Raw genomic sequence first — 16,356 nt, forward strand, 5'->3', positions numbered from 1 at the left:
CAGTTTTTTTTTTTTTTTTTTATAGACTTCAAAGAAGAAAACTTTGACCAAGCAGGTAAACTTCCAAATCCGACCAACACGTCGGAGCTCTTCAATGAAAAATCATCCCTATGCATACAGAAAGAACCATTTTTTTGTGCCAAATGATCCATATGCATGGAACACAATTTTGGAACAAAAGATTGGAAAAACAGGATGTGGCGCCTCGTTACAAAGGAAACTTTTGTAAAAGAAACTAGCAGACTAGCAGGGATCGGGGGACAAACCCAAATGAGGTAAATATTTCAAAACCCAAAAAAAGAAGAGAAGAAAGCATGGTTCATGCAGATTATATCTACAGTACCCATGCAAAAACTTCAAGATCACTTGCAACAACATTGAAGGCAATAGGCTATTACACAAACAATTAAATGAAATGGGAAATAATTTTAATCGGCCATATTCCTTTGGAGGTAAGTCTATCGGGCAATGAGAAACTGAAAATTCTCTTTCGAAATTCACTGTTATTCTCGACAGCATGATTTCTGAAAAACTATATGGTTGACCATGAAATGTACCTGCATCATTCGCACAAAAATAATAAACTAATAACAGTAGGCTGATAAAGATGCATACAGATTTGGATCTCATATTAGGGAGATCGACTGAGCTTGCTTCTCTTCCATATTCCCGATCTTTAGACAACTCCCTGTAGAAAAGGAACATCAGAACCTCTTTAAGAAAAGTAAAAATTACATATAGCAAAGCAACGATTTCCTTTTTTGAGTTATCAAAAAGGATAAAGTACTCGAATCTGATATAAAAGCTCATTCAGCTCCTTTTTCTTTTAATCATTTTATTAATTTCATCAAGAGAGGCATGGGCGAGACCATTACATTCACAACCAACATGGCAGAAGTATTTCATCAGGTAATCAAAGTTTTAACTTTTAGGCATCTCCTGCTAACAAAATAATAGTCGAACTGATGCTTGAACCATGGAAATTAGATTCATTTAGTTAAAAAGGAATTAGACACACAAGAAAGGGTTGTTCTACTAACATGTCCCTGTGACGCTCCACTTCGCGTTTCCTCTTCAAATTGGCTTTTCGAGCTTCAAATTCTTCTCTGCTCATGGCGGGTGGGGGTGGCCCAGCATTAAATCCCATTGCAAGGTCTGCAAGATCCCTGAAATGCATAGAAGTATTGACTAAGTAAGACATCATATCTAATGACAATAAAAAACGACTGGTTGGCAAACTGAATTCCAGAAACGAAATCAAACTTAAAAATCTTTTAAGTGGGGCAAGTATAAATTTGATGGGAGTAATTATTACAAAAATATAAACCAAGTATACTTACATCTGAGGAGGGGCATATGGTAACATACAACCCGGTCTTCCTCCAAATGGGTCCTGGGGAAAGACACCTCCAAATGCCATATCCATAGGTCCAAATCCATATCCCATGTAAGGCATATGACCGGCATATGGGGGCACAAATCCATCGAATCCAGGCTGAATACCATTCCAATAAGGATTAAATGCGGATGGACCCAAAGGCATCATGTAATTATCAGGTGCAAGGTCCTGGGCGGTTCTCCATTGCATCTCAGCAGCTGCAGAACAACAAAATTTAAAGACAATTAGCATGACTATCAATGAGCTCAGATTACATTGGATCTTTTCACCGCAGCTAAATGCTTTGCAAGTTGCAACGACAAATTAACACAAATTTGATCCAACACAAATTTGAGTATACTTTTAATGCACAAATCTCAATCCAAGTGAATGTGAACTCAGGTATCTCATGAAAATATTAGACCTGTCTTAAAAATAAAATCACTACGGAACCCAAATTATGCAGCTTTACACATGATCATAATTTCAATAAGACATTAATGAAGATTGACTAGCATAACTCACTCGATAAGTTCGTAAACGCCCACAAAATCGTACAAAGAAAATTAGCCTTCAGCAATATAAGCTTTTAGCTTCAAGCACAGCAATGAACAAACTGAATTGCAAGATAGAAACATGAGATGAAGCTTAAATTGGACTTGGTTCCAAGCTTGTACATTCTGTCAAATAAGGTCGATCTTCAAGTACAAGAATCTTTGTAATAAGATACTTAGAGAACACAACCTCAGTAAAATTCAAGTTGATTGCAAACCTAATAAAGCCCAGCTTGATCTAAGGAATTTTTTTAAAAAAACTAAATTTTGAAAAAAAAAATTCCATCAAGAAGAGGTATACAGTAGCTGACAAGTAAATATAACTGCAAATAACAAGATTATACCGCTATGAGGCATTTGGATTTTCTTCTTTTTCTTCTTTCTTCCTGTTAAACAGAAGTATATTTTCATATCAGAGTCCAATCTTTGTACTGAAGCTGTGATATCTACTGAAGAACGATGAGACAGAGAGCCCTGCCTCAGAACATTTGATTTAAGTACGTGTATGTAATGAGCCATTTTCTCCATTACCTGCTTCCATTGAGATTAGCTTCTGCTGCACCTCTTCATCAGCCAATTGAGTATTTGCTGGTATTGCTGTTTCTTTAACACTTTTTGAATCATGGGTAGCTTCAGAAACATCTGGCACTTTTAGACTTTTCCCTTTCTCTTGAATCTGGGTAGAGGGAGGAGTATTGACAGCTCTGTCTTCTACAACAAGGTCTACAATCTTTGAAGATTCTTCCTTTTGAGGTTGTGGTGCGGGCACCTGCTCTCCTTTGGAGGCAGCAGACTGAGTGGGGGAAGGAACCTTAGCATGTGGATTGCGTGACTCCATATCTACACCACACAGTTATTGAAGAGGCGGTAAGTTGAGAAAACTTAAAATGTACACTTCTTCGTAAATAAACAATACATTAAGCTAAGCTTTAGGGAAATAAAATGTAAATGAAAATCAATTCATCAAGACTCAAACCTTGGATTTGAAATGCACTACCACCATCTTCAGCACTGCTATTATTGGCTTCCAAAATGCGATTAATGGTATCCCTGAGAGTCTTGTTGGGTAGAAGATCATCAGCAAGAATATTTGTGGCCCCACAGATGCACGATGATTTCGAAATGATATGATCTCTTATACCTAAAAAAAAGCATCAGAAAGATTAAACCAGAAAAATTAAGGATTTCCACTATGCCTTCCATCAAAACACTCCACCTCTCAATGAGTCATCGCCACAAAACAAGACGTTCAAATTGCTCAAATTACTAACTGCCGTAACAATGCTCAAGACAAACTGCAAGCTTACATTTATCGCAAAAGCTCTTAAAACAACATTTGCTCGTAAGGACAGCATCTTTCATTACTTCTTTGCAAAGAGGGCAGTGCAGTTCTGGTGGAAAATCACCAACACTTCGTAAGGATGGCATTCCCTCAATCTGTTTCTCAAAAGCAGCCCTGTAAAAGTAACCTGTAAGGAAATACCACCGACTGAAAACAATCAACAGTACAAAGGCAATTGTAAGGAAAGCAGTACTCATTTGGCTTTAATACAGCAACTGCCCCACTCGGTAATGCATAGGAGCCATCTGGAGTAGCCATCAACATGGATTTTGGAATTCCAGTTGGAGGCTTGACCCTTTTTATGTCATAATTGGGATCGCCATTTGTTGGGCAGTGCTGAATGAAATGACCTGAACAAGAAAACAAGACTATAAAATACCCCTTTTCCTAATAAAAGCCAAGTCACCAGTTTATTTATTTATATTTATAATATGCATATCCATTTAAGGTAACTGTGACATGAGAGGTTTTCAGTAATTAGATCATTGCTAGAAATATAATCAACTGTTTCAGTTGCAGAACATACCAGGCACCTTGCATCTGTGACATATGTAGCCCTGTGGTGGTATTTTCTTCTCCAATCCACCTCGCCCTGAATGATAGAAACAATCAGTAAATAAAAGGCAAACTTAGCCAATAAAACAACTGGAACAATTCAATATTAGAGAACTGAATTCTCAGAAATAAGAAAAAGCATGTTCAGGTCATCTCTACAAAAGACCGTATAAACTTTTTATTTACCAGTAATTGATATGCTCTTACTCAAACTTACACTTCTAAACACAGGCAAATGCATTTATCGATACAGATACAAGTTTATAACCTAGATTAGAGAAACAAAATAAGATATAATAAAGAAAAACACTTTGCCCAAGACAATTTGAAGACATCTGGTAAAGGATAAAGAAATCACCAAAACCGCGTCCACCCATCATTCTTCCACCCATGCCTCGTCCAAAGCCTCTACCAGGACCAAAGCCATCAGCAGGTTGACTGAATGATTAAAACGAGAAAGTTCAAAACATTAACTACAAAACAAAAACCATAAATATCAAATAACAAAGAACAATGACAACACCATAAGACATCTCACCGCTGCCAATCTAAGGCTGGAGTGTCAATTAAAGCCTTGATTTTACTATCCTCATCCTCTTTGCTAACAGGTGGAGGATGATTTTGAACTGTATTGTTCAACTGGACCGGCACAGTTTCAGGAATAGCATAAAGATCATTTCCAAACTCATCCCATTCTAAATCTTCAGCCTACAAGGACCAAGAGTTGAACATTTGCCATGTTTAGCTACTAAACTGACACAAGAATTTGTACCACATCCAATTTTACAGTCCTTAAAAAAAGGTGATAAAATAATGCAGGATTAACAAAGGAAGCTCACATATTTCATGGAAGATTGAGCTGCTCCACCCAAGTTAATTTTAACAGTTTGAAGATCATCAGAATAATTTTCCACCTTTACCCTACAATAGTTATTAGAAAACTTAAATAAGCAATAAGAACATCTTTCAATGATGTCAAAGTATATTATTTGATCATTGTTTTGGAGCATGTTCATTGTGTTATGCATCACTGTTAAATCAAAGAACTTCAATAGGTCCCAGACAACAAAAAATTGGTGATCTGTGAACAAGAGTGCAAAGCTAAACCCACACCAACTTCTCAGTAGACATTTTGTTCTTCTCATCTGACTTAACATCAATCTTTGATAAAAACTAAAATGCTTTATTTGCTTAGTTCATGGGGATTAATAAGTAAACTAACTGAACAAAATTGAGGATTAAGACAATACTCTTCTTGCTCAGCAACAGGTGCAGTAATTATGGGATTCCGAGGTCGTCCAGGAACTCGGCGAATCAAAACTGAAGTATTTTTGGGGATTAACGTTCCTTCATCAAGATACTCTGAAACCGCAAATTACACAACAATGAAAAGTGTATAAATGTTAAAAAAGAACATATATACGACCAAAGAAAAACATCCATAAAGCCCCTCAGAAAGCCACTACCAAGTTATTTGCCCATTTAAGATTGTAATCACCCATTCTTGAGTAATGATCTTGATAAACCAAGAAGTAAGAGTTGATGCTCGCACAGCAAGCAACTTCAAATCTGACCAAACTGAAGAAAATCATACAGTTTGGTCATACCTAGGCTCTCACTCAATGATTGGGAAGATTAGTGGAACCTTACATTTTAGAAACACCCTCATCGAAGGGTTTCTCAAAAAGCAGATTGTAAATTGAAAGCACCTACATAAATCGTGGATGAAATATCCAAGCCTGTGTCCATGTTTTGTAGATATACAAGGAGCTATAAGCAGACAAGTAACTAGGGATACATCCAAGGTCAATCAAATGTATGGAACAAGCCAAGTACATAACTCTGACTACAAATACAGAACCACAATATAAAATTGCACACACACCACATCAGTCGAATACACTATGTAAATGAAAGTTCACATCAGTTTCAAACCAGTTAGATTTCGGAAAAATCACCTATAATAAAGTTAATGAGATTAAGGACGGAACAAATTCAAAACAACCTTCTGATTCCTCGGACTTTTCCCTTCAACACACAAATGCTATCACAAACACAAATAAAATATGTCTACCGAGAAATGAACAACAAGCTTTAAAATGTGACTACAAACCATTTTATATTTAAAAATCGAATTTCTGAAAAAATTCGCAGAGAACCAAAACCAACCTTCGTTAGTCTGAGCGTTGGTGACAACAAGGTCAAAATCAGTACCCCTTCCCAAATGCTTTAATTCAAATATTTTTTCTTTCAAGTGCCCAACCGATATAAAGTTGCCATCGATGGCAACTGAATCGTAATCTTTGGCACTTTTAAATTTATAGTAAACTGCCATGTTTTTTTCAATCTTTTCTTTGAATTTTTTTCCTGTATCTCCAGAAGAGAAGCACCGCGAGCGATATCAAAGGATAAAAAATAAAAAACCTGCCATTTAATTGAAAAGAAAAACAGAGGTGTACAATCGATGATCAAGAAACTATTCTCTCTTTCTTTTCCTCTCAATTTGTTGCAACTCTCAAGAAAAACAATCGAACGGACTAATAACTCCGCTGACGCAAATCCAATATCCTTCAAATCTTTTACAATTACAAAACTTCCAGATCGAAAATCCGCTTCAATCTTCGATTGAGAAAATTGACATTCGAATTCGGAATCGCGAGAAAATCAACACCAGTAATGTAGAAATGGACAGATCTGGTAGATCAGATGAAATCACGGACAAAATCCTCCCGACAACGTTGAATCGAATCGCCGAGAATTTATTCTCTTCGAGTGAGACTTTCGAAGCCAATAAACGAATAAGAAACCCAAAAACCGTAGCTACAAATCGGGTGCGTAGAAAAAACTTGGATTCACGAACGAATCGTAGACGAAAAGCAGCGCACACTCGACAGAAAATTGTTGGAAGAACGACGGAGCAACACTAGTGTTGATTAATCCTTCTCTGCAACTTTTCAGAAATTTGCACATGAAACAACGTCTTCGATTATTGAAAAATCGAAGGATGATAGGACAAATCGAAACTTCGCGTCCGTGGTTTACGTGAAATGAAGAGGATTAGGGTTTCTAGTTTCTACGCGGACACAGTTGTCTGTTTCGATTGTTGTGCGAGTACTATGATGCTTAAGCCCCCGGGCCCAAATGATATAGTTTTTTGCGATTCTTATCCGGGTCGGGTCCAGTTCCACAATCGGGTCGTCGAAGTTCGGATCACGCAATTTGGCATATATTTGGCAACATGTGTTTAGATTTTAGTATTTACATTCCTCCAAAGTTTATTTTTCATATAATTGAAAATAAATATATTATAAAATATTAACTTTGTTTGTAATAAACCGATACCTATTATAATGTTTTATGAAAAATATTTTCTTATCGAAAATAAAAAAAATATAATTACCTATTAACAATTTTTTAACAAGCTATTAACTTTAAACATACGACGGTAGGTCAAACAAGTTGAGAAAATTCTCAGTTCAAGTTCCAAATATATTATCGGTTTCTTGATTCAGTCTCAAAACGTTTGGGCAAAAATAATACTAAATGTCCGAAAATAGGTTACGTGGGTGTCAATGACATTTTAATTTCAAAATCCCAGGAAGAATTCTTGGTTAGTCCCATATGTTTTTGTCTAATTTCTAATTCAGTCCCCAACGTTTGTTCTGGGCCAAAATAGTCCTATATGTCGCAAAAAATTTCCGCATACCATTCATTTCGTTACATTTTATATTAAAATAAGCAGAAAGATGACGCTCAAACATTTTTAATTCTCAAAATCCCCAAATCACGCGCCCCGCCCTAATTTCATTTTCAGGCAAAAAAAATATGTACTAGATTTTAATTAGTGAAAACTGAGAAGTCCGTGACATAGTGTTGTGGATCGACGGATGGAAAAAATTTGCGACATTTAAGAATTTTAAATTGCCTATTTTGACCATTTAGGGTTTCTCGATTTTAAGTTTTATTTTGCTGAATCTTTAATTTGGGAAATTTTGAAAATCAAAGTTCTTTTGCTTTCTGGTTGAATTTGCAAATTTACTCAAAATCCCCGGAGAGATAAGATCGTGCATCGCTATGCTAGACTTGTGGTGGAAGATGCAATGACAACGTCGTCGCTACGCTGCAGATGTCATTGTATTTTTTCCATAGGCTAATCTTTTAATCCCAAAATCAGTAACCCTATTTTGTTCTAATAACAATAGTACATTTTTGGTCCACCACACTACCAGAGTACGAAATATTTGAGCCTGCACATGGAAACACTGCGTACTAAACCGAGACCTTTCCCTCGAAAGTGCACTTAATTTATTTATTCATTATTTTTTAAAGAAGGTGCACTCAATAGAAAAAATTAGAACTTTTTAAGCTGTGAGGTGAATTAGGAGTTGGGACTTCTTTTTTGAAATCAAATTTATTCATGAACTTTTGAAGTAACTCGAATATGTTTTGAGCTACCTCGGAAAAATCAAAATCAAACTAAGAGATTTATTCGCATGTTATCCGTACGAAATTCAAGCTGATAACATGTTACCAAATAGCTAGTACAACCATTAATATGCTAAGACATTATATTTCTCAATATTTTATAAGATTGATAAAAATTAAATACAAAATTTTTTATAAGACTGTTTCACGAATTGATATTGTGTGACGATTCTCCTATCTGATCGATAAAAAAATATTACTGTTTATTTCAAAAATTTTATAAATCAAATCAGATCTGTCATTCAGTCTCATAAAAAATTAAATCATTTCATGAACTTGAATCACAAATTATATCCTACCTGATGCTTAAGCTCGGGCCAAACAAATTAAACCCAAATTCGAACTTCAAGTTAAAATATTTTATATTAAACAAAAAAATTTCCTGAGAGCATACGTTAGCTTACTTAAATCGATACACAAACATAAAAACCATAAATACTGCGCCAATAGTAATTTATACCGACTCTTTACATTTAGACTCGATGAATTCCAAAGAAAGACAATAAAACAGTAACCACACATTCTTATAATCTTTTCTACATTGCCATAATTATATGATGATACAATTTCGTCCAAAAACTATTACCAATTATAACCATGTTTATCTATTTCTAAAATCTTTAAACGTTAATCTAATCTCAACGAAACAAGTGAGATTTCAAGTAAAGGAAAAATAAGTGAAGGAATCGAAATAAGAGGGCAACCATATCATATGTCCGTCAAGATCAGCGATGACACAACTAGAACATAAGCAATAAAGAAAAAGATTGCTATCTGAAAGAGAAACTTTGGATTGTCCCTCATATTTGGGGATGTAACAGCCCTGTGAGACAAAAACCAAGTAACTCAATAACTGTACGGAAGGTTAAAGCGAGAGGAGGTGCGAGGAATTGAGCAGATATCGAGATTACCTAGCAATGCGCTGAGAGAGCCGATGGAAGGGCATGCTTTGGATGAACACAATACCGGGACCCGTTAGAACAGCTGTTACTAGATTGTCACCCTGAATAGAAAAAAGCACAACTAGTTAACAGCGCTTTGAAAAAAATAGCACATATATTACAATATCTTCAAGAAAAATGGAAAATATGCAAACAACATTTTTTTTCTTCTATTCATCAACGGTGTTGGATGATCCATATAGCTGACCCCACGTAGTGGGATAAGGGCTTGTGTGTTATTGTTGTATTCCACAATTGTATTTTATATCGTGTCCCATAAGGTATGCTTGTATACATAAAAAACAAATCATTTTTAATTTATTTAGGACAAAAAATCACTCTGCTTCATTCATGATCATGAAACAGGAAATGGAAAATCAATTGGTACAGAAGTCTAGAAAATGGTGGGCAAACAGATTGCATCTGAAGAAAATTGCTTTCGACTAATGTCAGGGACTTGATAAATGCATCAGTTGAAACATCATATGACTTGTAAAAAGTAATAGTAGAATTAGAACTAAATAAACATGAAAAAAGAACCTAATTTGTCTATAAAACAATACAGAATAGGCAATAAGGAAAATCTAAAAACGAGGAGAAATATAACTAATGTTTCAAAATCATTCTCGAACTACCAAGTTCTGCATAACCTCAGAAAACATTTACTTGGAATCACACTTCAGAAAATTCATATCACCCAGAGCAACTCTTAGCAGGCGCATGTGCATACAATTATCACAAACTCAACAAAGAATCTAAAGGCATTCACATTACACGTAACCTAATCCCGTAATCCGCCTAGTTCTGTTGGAGTTGGATTTATGATGATGTAACGTTCAAATGATGCCCGAATTACATATTAAGAGAAGTTATAAACATGAGACTTTGAAATTGATACACAACCACATATTAAGCTTGCACTTGGATGGACAGATTTAAATTGAGAGAGATTTGAAAATGGATTTGAAATGTCATTTTGGGTGTGTTTCAAATCTATCTAAATTATTATTACATCTACATAAATTAACAAAGGGATGGACTTAAAATTCCCCAAACATGAACTCATCCATGATCCAAGCAATCAAATGGATTTGACATGGCTTCTATCAATCCAAGCACCCTAAGTTATATTGAATTCCAGTGAGGCAAAGCATCAAGCTCAAGTTATTAAAGCTGCATGGTATCTTCACTGCCACAGTGCATTAATTAGCAAGACACTTGTAACCTATTGTCTTTAAATTTCAGCTCCCGTGTTTAATTTCATAGAACAATAAACTTCATATCTATCAACATACTTCTATGAGTCCAGCTGCAACATCGTGTCAAACACTATAAACTATTGAGCACGACAAAGAGACTGAACCTGTACATACAAAATCAAAAATAATGCCCATCTCTACCTTTGTTATCCACCACAACTTCCTTACAACCCAATCTTGTTCTTGTTTCATCCATGGGATGTCATTTATTTCAACAACAAAAGAAAAAATAAAGAAGATTGTTGGAGTGAAGTATATTTAAGAAGGCAAAGAAATACTCTCCCTCAGCATTGATCCTATTGACGAATATCATGAAGAAGACAATATGACATGACCAAGTTTTTGCTTTCTACACTTCAGTTGAAATAAGTAGAACCTTAAACAGTAAAATCCCTGAAAGAAACCTTAGAAAATACACATGTCTGGCAGATCTGGAAGACAAAAAAAAGGTTTCCACTAAACCACGTAGACTTTATTTTCCACAAAAAATCCCTCCAACTAGTAGGTATAGTATCATTTCCAACATGAAAGCAATAGATAAGGAGCTTTTGCACACAGGATTTCAGCAAATTCAACATAAATTAGCATCAGGAAGCAATTGTAATAAGATCTCCAGAAATAACAATGGAAATAAACTAATTAATAATATCCACAAGAATTCGAGCTCCATATATGCTTTGGAATAAAATTATGCAAATACTACTCACCCCAAAAATCACCCTTCTCATGGGACCATTATACTTTATTTGTACATTGACTGATCCTGAAACTGCAACAATGCTTGACACATCAACTGCAAGCTCTTCTCCCACCTCAAGATTCTTCTGCACGACTAAAAACCAGCAGGCAAGGGACCACTATCAAAAAAAAGCCATAGGAACAGAACCTAAGCAATTAAACTATGATTGTAATGCTAACTATAATTGCCTCTTCCATATTGCAATATTTAGTTGAACATAAGAGTCAATGACCAGAAAACTATCAAGCCTCTGAAATAAAATCAATCTTCACTCTTGTACATTGAAATGGATGAATCAAAGTTCTTAACGAGAAACAAAATACTTCATGTAAAAATCATAATTGCATGACATCTGGTTTGTTTCACTGCCATCTTATATCAGAAATATGAGACATGAAGCCATGTTTCCATACCTTAACATAGATTGACAAGCAAATCATGTCTTTACACGCTGAAGAAATGAGATATCGCAATCATCTAGACTTCTCCTAATTTTATTTTAATATTAAATTCTTTTTTTGACAAAAAAAATCAAGAACTCTCTTAATCTATCGTGCAAAACAATCAACTCTGAAATGTAATCAAATTATCAATTTAGTGCAAACTTACATGTCATTGAGTAAGTGCATAATGTATTAGGCTTTCTCAAAGAATAAAACCACCGTAAGGATACAACAACAAACCAAAACACTTCACTGTTCTTAACATACAAGTATGTCAACTAATCTTTTAGCCATGATCAAGAAAATTTTGTAACATTTTCCTCTCAACCGCTTGAGTATAGCAATCCAGCAGAGATGACTGATGAGCTTAAAGACAACATCACCGATGAATTTAATTATCATCTTGCTCCCTCTCTGTCTCTCATACACAATTAGCTCAGGGCAGGATGTCAGGTGTCAACTATATGTTGCTGCCACTTAAGAGAATGCATGAATTACTTAACAATCATTCCATAAAGGGAGACTCGAGGGGACCAAAAAGATCAAAGCATATAAAATTCACATCGACTAGATTCAAACATCTTCATCATATGGAGTGGAAAAGCTATAATTCCTTGAAAAACCTTATTCTCATTGAAACAAATGCGCTTTAGAGAGGCATACCAGAACCACCACCAGCTATGAATGCAAGCCCTCGGCCAGATATCTTTTGCCTTAAAAATCCCTGACATTTATGAATCATATTTGTCATATGAATGACAGACAATGAGCTTAAAAAGCAAGAAAACCATAAAAAGAGCCACCTCACCTCAGCACTAGTAATAACATTGCGTGCCCTCAGATCAACTGTATTATTTACTTTGACATCATTAATCGAGCAAAGAAATGCATCTGGCTAAAAATATAGCAAGTCAAGTCATACTATCATTCAATAAACAGAAGTTGACCTAGAAAAAGGAAGGATAAAAGGAAAGAGATACTTAAATCCACATCAAATTAAATCGTGTGTCGGTAATCCATACCTGACACAACATTTCTCCACCAAATAAGGCCAAATCAATCTGCATATCAAATGCAAATCAGAAAAAGAAAACTGAACAGACTATCGTGCTAATAACAAACAACACCATTCCCCAGTAAACAATTTTCTCGATGACAAAACATACCGGGAGAATTCTCGAGAGAGTTGGTGCAGCTATTCCCACAAATCCATCTGTCGAACCTGTATTATGAAGAACAATGCTTGTAACAGACTTTCCAAAAAGCCACTGCCATACAAATGCTTCATTTTCAGGCATATAGACATTTTCCATTTGGATAGAACTAGACATGTAGCACATGGAACCTGCACCACATCAATCTAATATAAGCATCTCGATGAAAAAAATTACAGAATATAAGTTAAACAATTAGATTTAAAAAATTAGCAGCAAGTACTGTAACATTTACACCAAAGTTTTTTTTACAACGACCGAATGCAAACACACATCTTTCAACAAAATTATTTTTCCAAATAATTACATTAGAAGCTAAAAAAAGTTGATAATACAATTGTGCAAGTGTCCTATACGATAAAACCTGTGCTACATCATGCATATATAAGTACAGTTTAGGCCTTTCTACAAAGTTTTGTTGGTAAGGAGACTACATCAAAACACATAATTTTGAGTAAACAAACTCCAATATAAAAACATCTTAAGTTTGATGCAGTTTCCTTACCAAAAAAGCTTTGTAGAAAGGTGAAACATTAAGGTCAGGGATAAAATGGGGCATGCATAGTTTTAGGCAAGATGATGGAAGACCTCAAGCAAGAAAAAGTACGCTCATTGAGCTTGAACTAGCATGTGATTGTGCTACCAGCAGAAGAGAAATAACAGCGTACCAGGCTTTGCAATAACCTTTTCTTGCGGCTTCAACATGATCTAGAAAGGAGAGAAAAGGGGAAAGCCAACTAAATCAAATGTGAAGTTTCTTCTGTAACAATAGAGTAAATATAAGAAGCTTGACAATTACCTGAACTATCTGAGCTTCGCCGCCCAATATCTGAAAAGGTGTTACAGCATCTTGCGGACTCTGAAACAATATTTAACATGAGCAATGAATCAAACACCCAAAATAAAATGGAAATCTGAGTTGATAATAGAACTAGAAGTAAGACAACTTGGCTGTTTTTGCACATTCTACAGGAACTTATGTATTTTCCTTGTATCCCAAACCAATGGTTTCATATTTACTAAGCATGCACATAACAGGCACAATAAGCACGAGACCTTCAACTCAAAAGGTTTTTATATCACAGCCCTAAAACAGAATATGGTATAAGGGAATGAGCTGGGAATGACAGACCCTTTTTTTAACTATTCCCATACACATTCAGTTCTACAATGAATGACAATCAAGTTGTATACGCATACATACAGATGTATCGATTATGAATTAATACAAAATATACACCAAGTCAACAATTCAACTTGAAATCAGTTGATGATACCTTAAATATGTCAAAAATATTTAGTCCACATAAAAAATAACATGAAATAAACATTGCCACGGAGGAGTAACAACATTTCATATTGTCCCATTACCCATATCACATGTTATGATAACCTTTTGCCAAATCCCCTGAAAGAGAGTTGTCCTAGCATAATGCGACGATACACAAACATCTAGTTTTGGCTGCTAACTATGCTTCGGCACAAGTAATCACCACATTTAGTAGTCTATCATTGACATCAAACAGAAACGGACTCTCTCAGTTGCACAATTGCGAAGAAAGATAGGCACAAAAAATTAAGTCAGCTAGAAGCATAAAACGGGCGATAAAGCTGATTCAGACACAATCCATTTCAGTAAAGTTCATCGCCAGTAAATTTGAACCATCTTCTCCCAACGGCTTCCTAGAGAATTTAATTCAACAGTGCTGAAACGAGATATTGCTATTCCACAACCTTCCTCAATGCCAGAAATTGCAGAATCGATAACAAGCTAAGGAAACACACCTACGACAAGGCTTGGATTCTAGAAGAATACTATTGCATCACTAAAAAGAGAAAGCAACTCTTACCAGCGGCAAGTAAATTCTCTCAGCATCATCGACAACACGTGCAATTGAGATAATTGACTAAAAAAATCCAAACCAACAGCAACAGGTGCATATATAACTCTAAAATCGTATTCAAAATAACCGTTCACACATGAAAATTCACACATTTCTAAGCATAAATAATGATATTACCTGATAAACAAAAGGTTGAAAAGGTGTTGAAAAGAATGGCGCTGCCATTGACGCCGAGAGGCGGGGGATCGGAGTTGACAATATGCAGATCACGGAATTGAAATAAATACCTTGTTCCTCGAAATTTTCGTTTTTTATTTTTATTTTTTGGAAGCGTTTTATGTTTATATAATAATATTAATTATTATATAAAATGAAACTAGCCAGTTAAATTTTTAGTTACTATATGTGTCCCTCGGCACCACCACTGGTGTTGAAATGTTGAATTTTCTGTTCATTAAGACGGTGGCAATTTGATAATTTCGCAATAATATATGGGCTTAATTGAAGACCGTGCGGTCATCGTCGTGACGTGGCGGTATTTTATTGGTTACAGAATCGAAATTAGACGTGGAGGGTTTGGATGGTCCCATGCAATGTGGTAAACCAAGTTTTACAAATATAAATGTTTATAGTTGTAAATTAAATAATTTAAATAAAAACTACAAAAAAATGCTAAATGAAAATCATTTATTTATTTTTGCACTTGAATTTCTATACGAAAAATATACAGTTTAAAAATATATATATTTTTTCGTAAAATATTTCCTGCTAAAAAAGAAATAAATGCGAATTAATATTATAATTTTCAATATTATTATTTATTTTAAAAAAATAATAATATTCTTAATTATTTCTTATATATTTTTTTAAATGTATTATTTTAAAATAGCATTAATCGAAAATAAATATTAGTATATTTATATATATAATTAAATAATAATTTATTATATTAAAATATAGGAATACCAACATTTATGCATGATTTCACTAAAAATAAGTTTGTTCAAAAAAACATAAATCTACAATGATACATATAATAATTACAAACTATACAAATAGTTACAACTTTTTTTGTATTTTATTAAATAAAATAAATAAATAAATATCAAAATAATTATTTGAAAAGAGCTTGATATGCATGTTAGTCACAAATTTTGTAAAAACACGATTAGAAAGGAAAATAAGTAATAAATAGCAACAACGTCATATTCTTACGATCATAATTGATTTCTAAAATTTATGTTTTTGAAGCTATTAATTATCAATTTATGCGTATAAAATGTAGTCGTATTTAAAAATTAAAAAAAAAAAAAAAGAAGAAGAGAATTTGATAACAATACTTCGACTTGTCATATATCTTATCTTGTACTATAGTACTGCTTTGTTGCCCATGTATGAAACATGGATATTGGATTTGCTTTCGGATTTGAGAATTTTGAAAAGGAACGAAAAATGCTAAGAAATTGTATATATTTTGTTCAACTTGTGTTCCAAGTTTCCCTACCAAGAAGACGATATTTCTTTATTAATTCTCCCTCTTTTTTTGCACCTTTTCTTTTTCAGCTATTTTTTTAGCTTTGTAATATATATATATATATATAT

The 16,356-nt window shown here is 34.4% G+C and overlaps 2 protein-coding genes across 2 annotated transcripts; both read right to left on the reverse strand.

Moving 5' to 3' along the window:
- Positions 1–228: 228 nt before the first annotated feature.
- Positions 229–6,951, reverse strand: LOC140969800 (E3 ubiquitin ligase PQT3-like). The gene is made up of 14 exons (XM_073431260.1): positions 5,999–6,951; positions 5,080–5,191; positions 4,669–4,750; positions 4,368–4,537; positions 4,188–4,267; positions 3,801–3,866; positions 3,468–3,624; positions 3,240–3,388; positions 2,909–3,073; positions 2,464–2,772; positions 2,277–2,318; positions 1,341–1,596; positions 1,041–1,166; positions 229–688 (listed from the first exon to the last, which is right to left on the reverse strand). Exons 1-14 carry the CDS (start codon positions 6,162–6,164, stop codon positions 244–246), a joined length of 2,325 nt encoding a protein of 774 aa, XP_073287361.1. The 5' UTR covers positions 6,165–6,951; the 3' UTR covers positions 229–243.
- Positions 6,952–8,880: 1,929 nt separating this feature from the next.
- Positions 8,881–15,090, reverse strand: LOC140969844 (uncharacterized). The gene is made up of 10 exons (XM_073431355.1): positions 14,932–15,090; positions 13,710–13,769; positions 13,579–13,618; positions 12,863–13,041; positions 12,719–12,757; positions 12,505–12,591; positions 12,360–12,420; positions 11,222–11,346; positions 9,226–9,317; positions 8,881–9,137 (listed from the first exon to the last, which is right to left on the reverse strand). Exons 1-10 carry the CDS (start codon positions 14,977–14,979, stop codon positions 9,023–9,025), a joined length of 846 nt encoding a protein of 281 aa, XP_073287456.1. The 5' UTR covers positions 14,980–15,090; the 3' UTR covers positions 8,881–9,022.
- Positions 15,091–16,356: the final 1,266 nt, after the last annotated feature.

This window comes from Primulina huaijiensis, unplaced genomic scaffold (genome assembly GCF_012295235.1).
Source record: "Primulina huaijiensis isolate GDHJ02 unplaced genomic scaffold, ASM1229523v2 scaffold42781, whole genome shotgun sequence".
Classification (NCBI taxonomy): domain Eukaryota; kingdom Viridiplantae; phylum Streptophyta; class Magnoliopsida; order Lamiales; family Gesneriaceae; genus Primulina; species Primulina huaijiensis.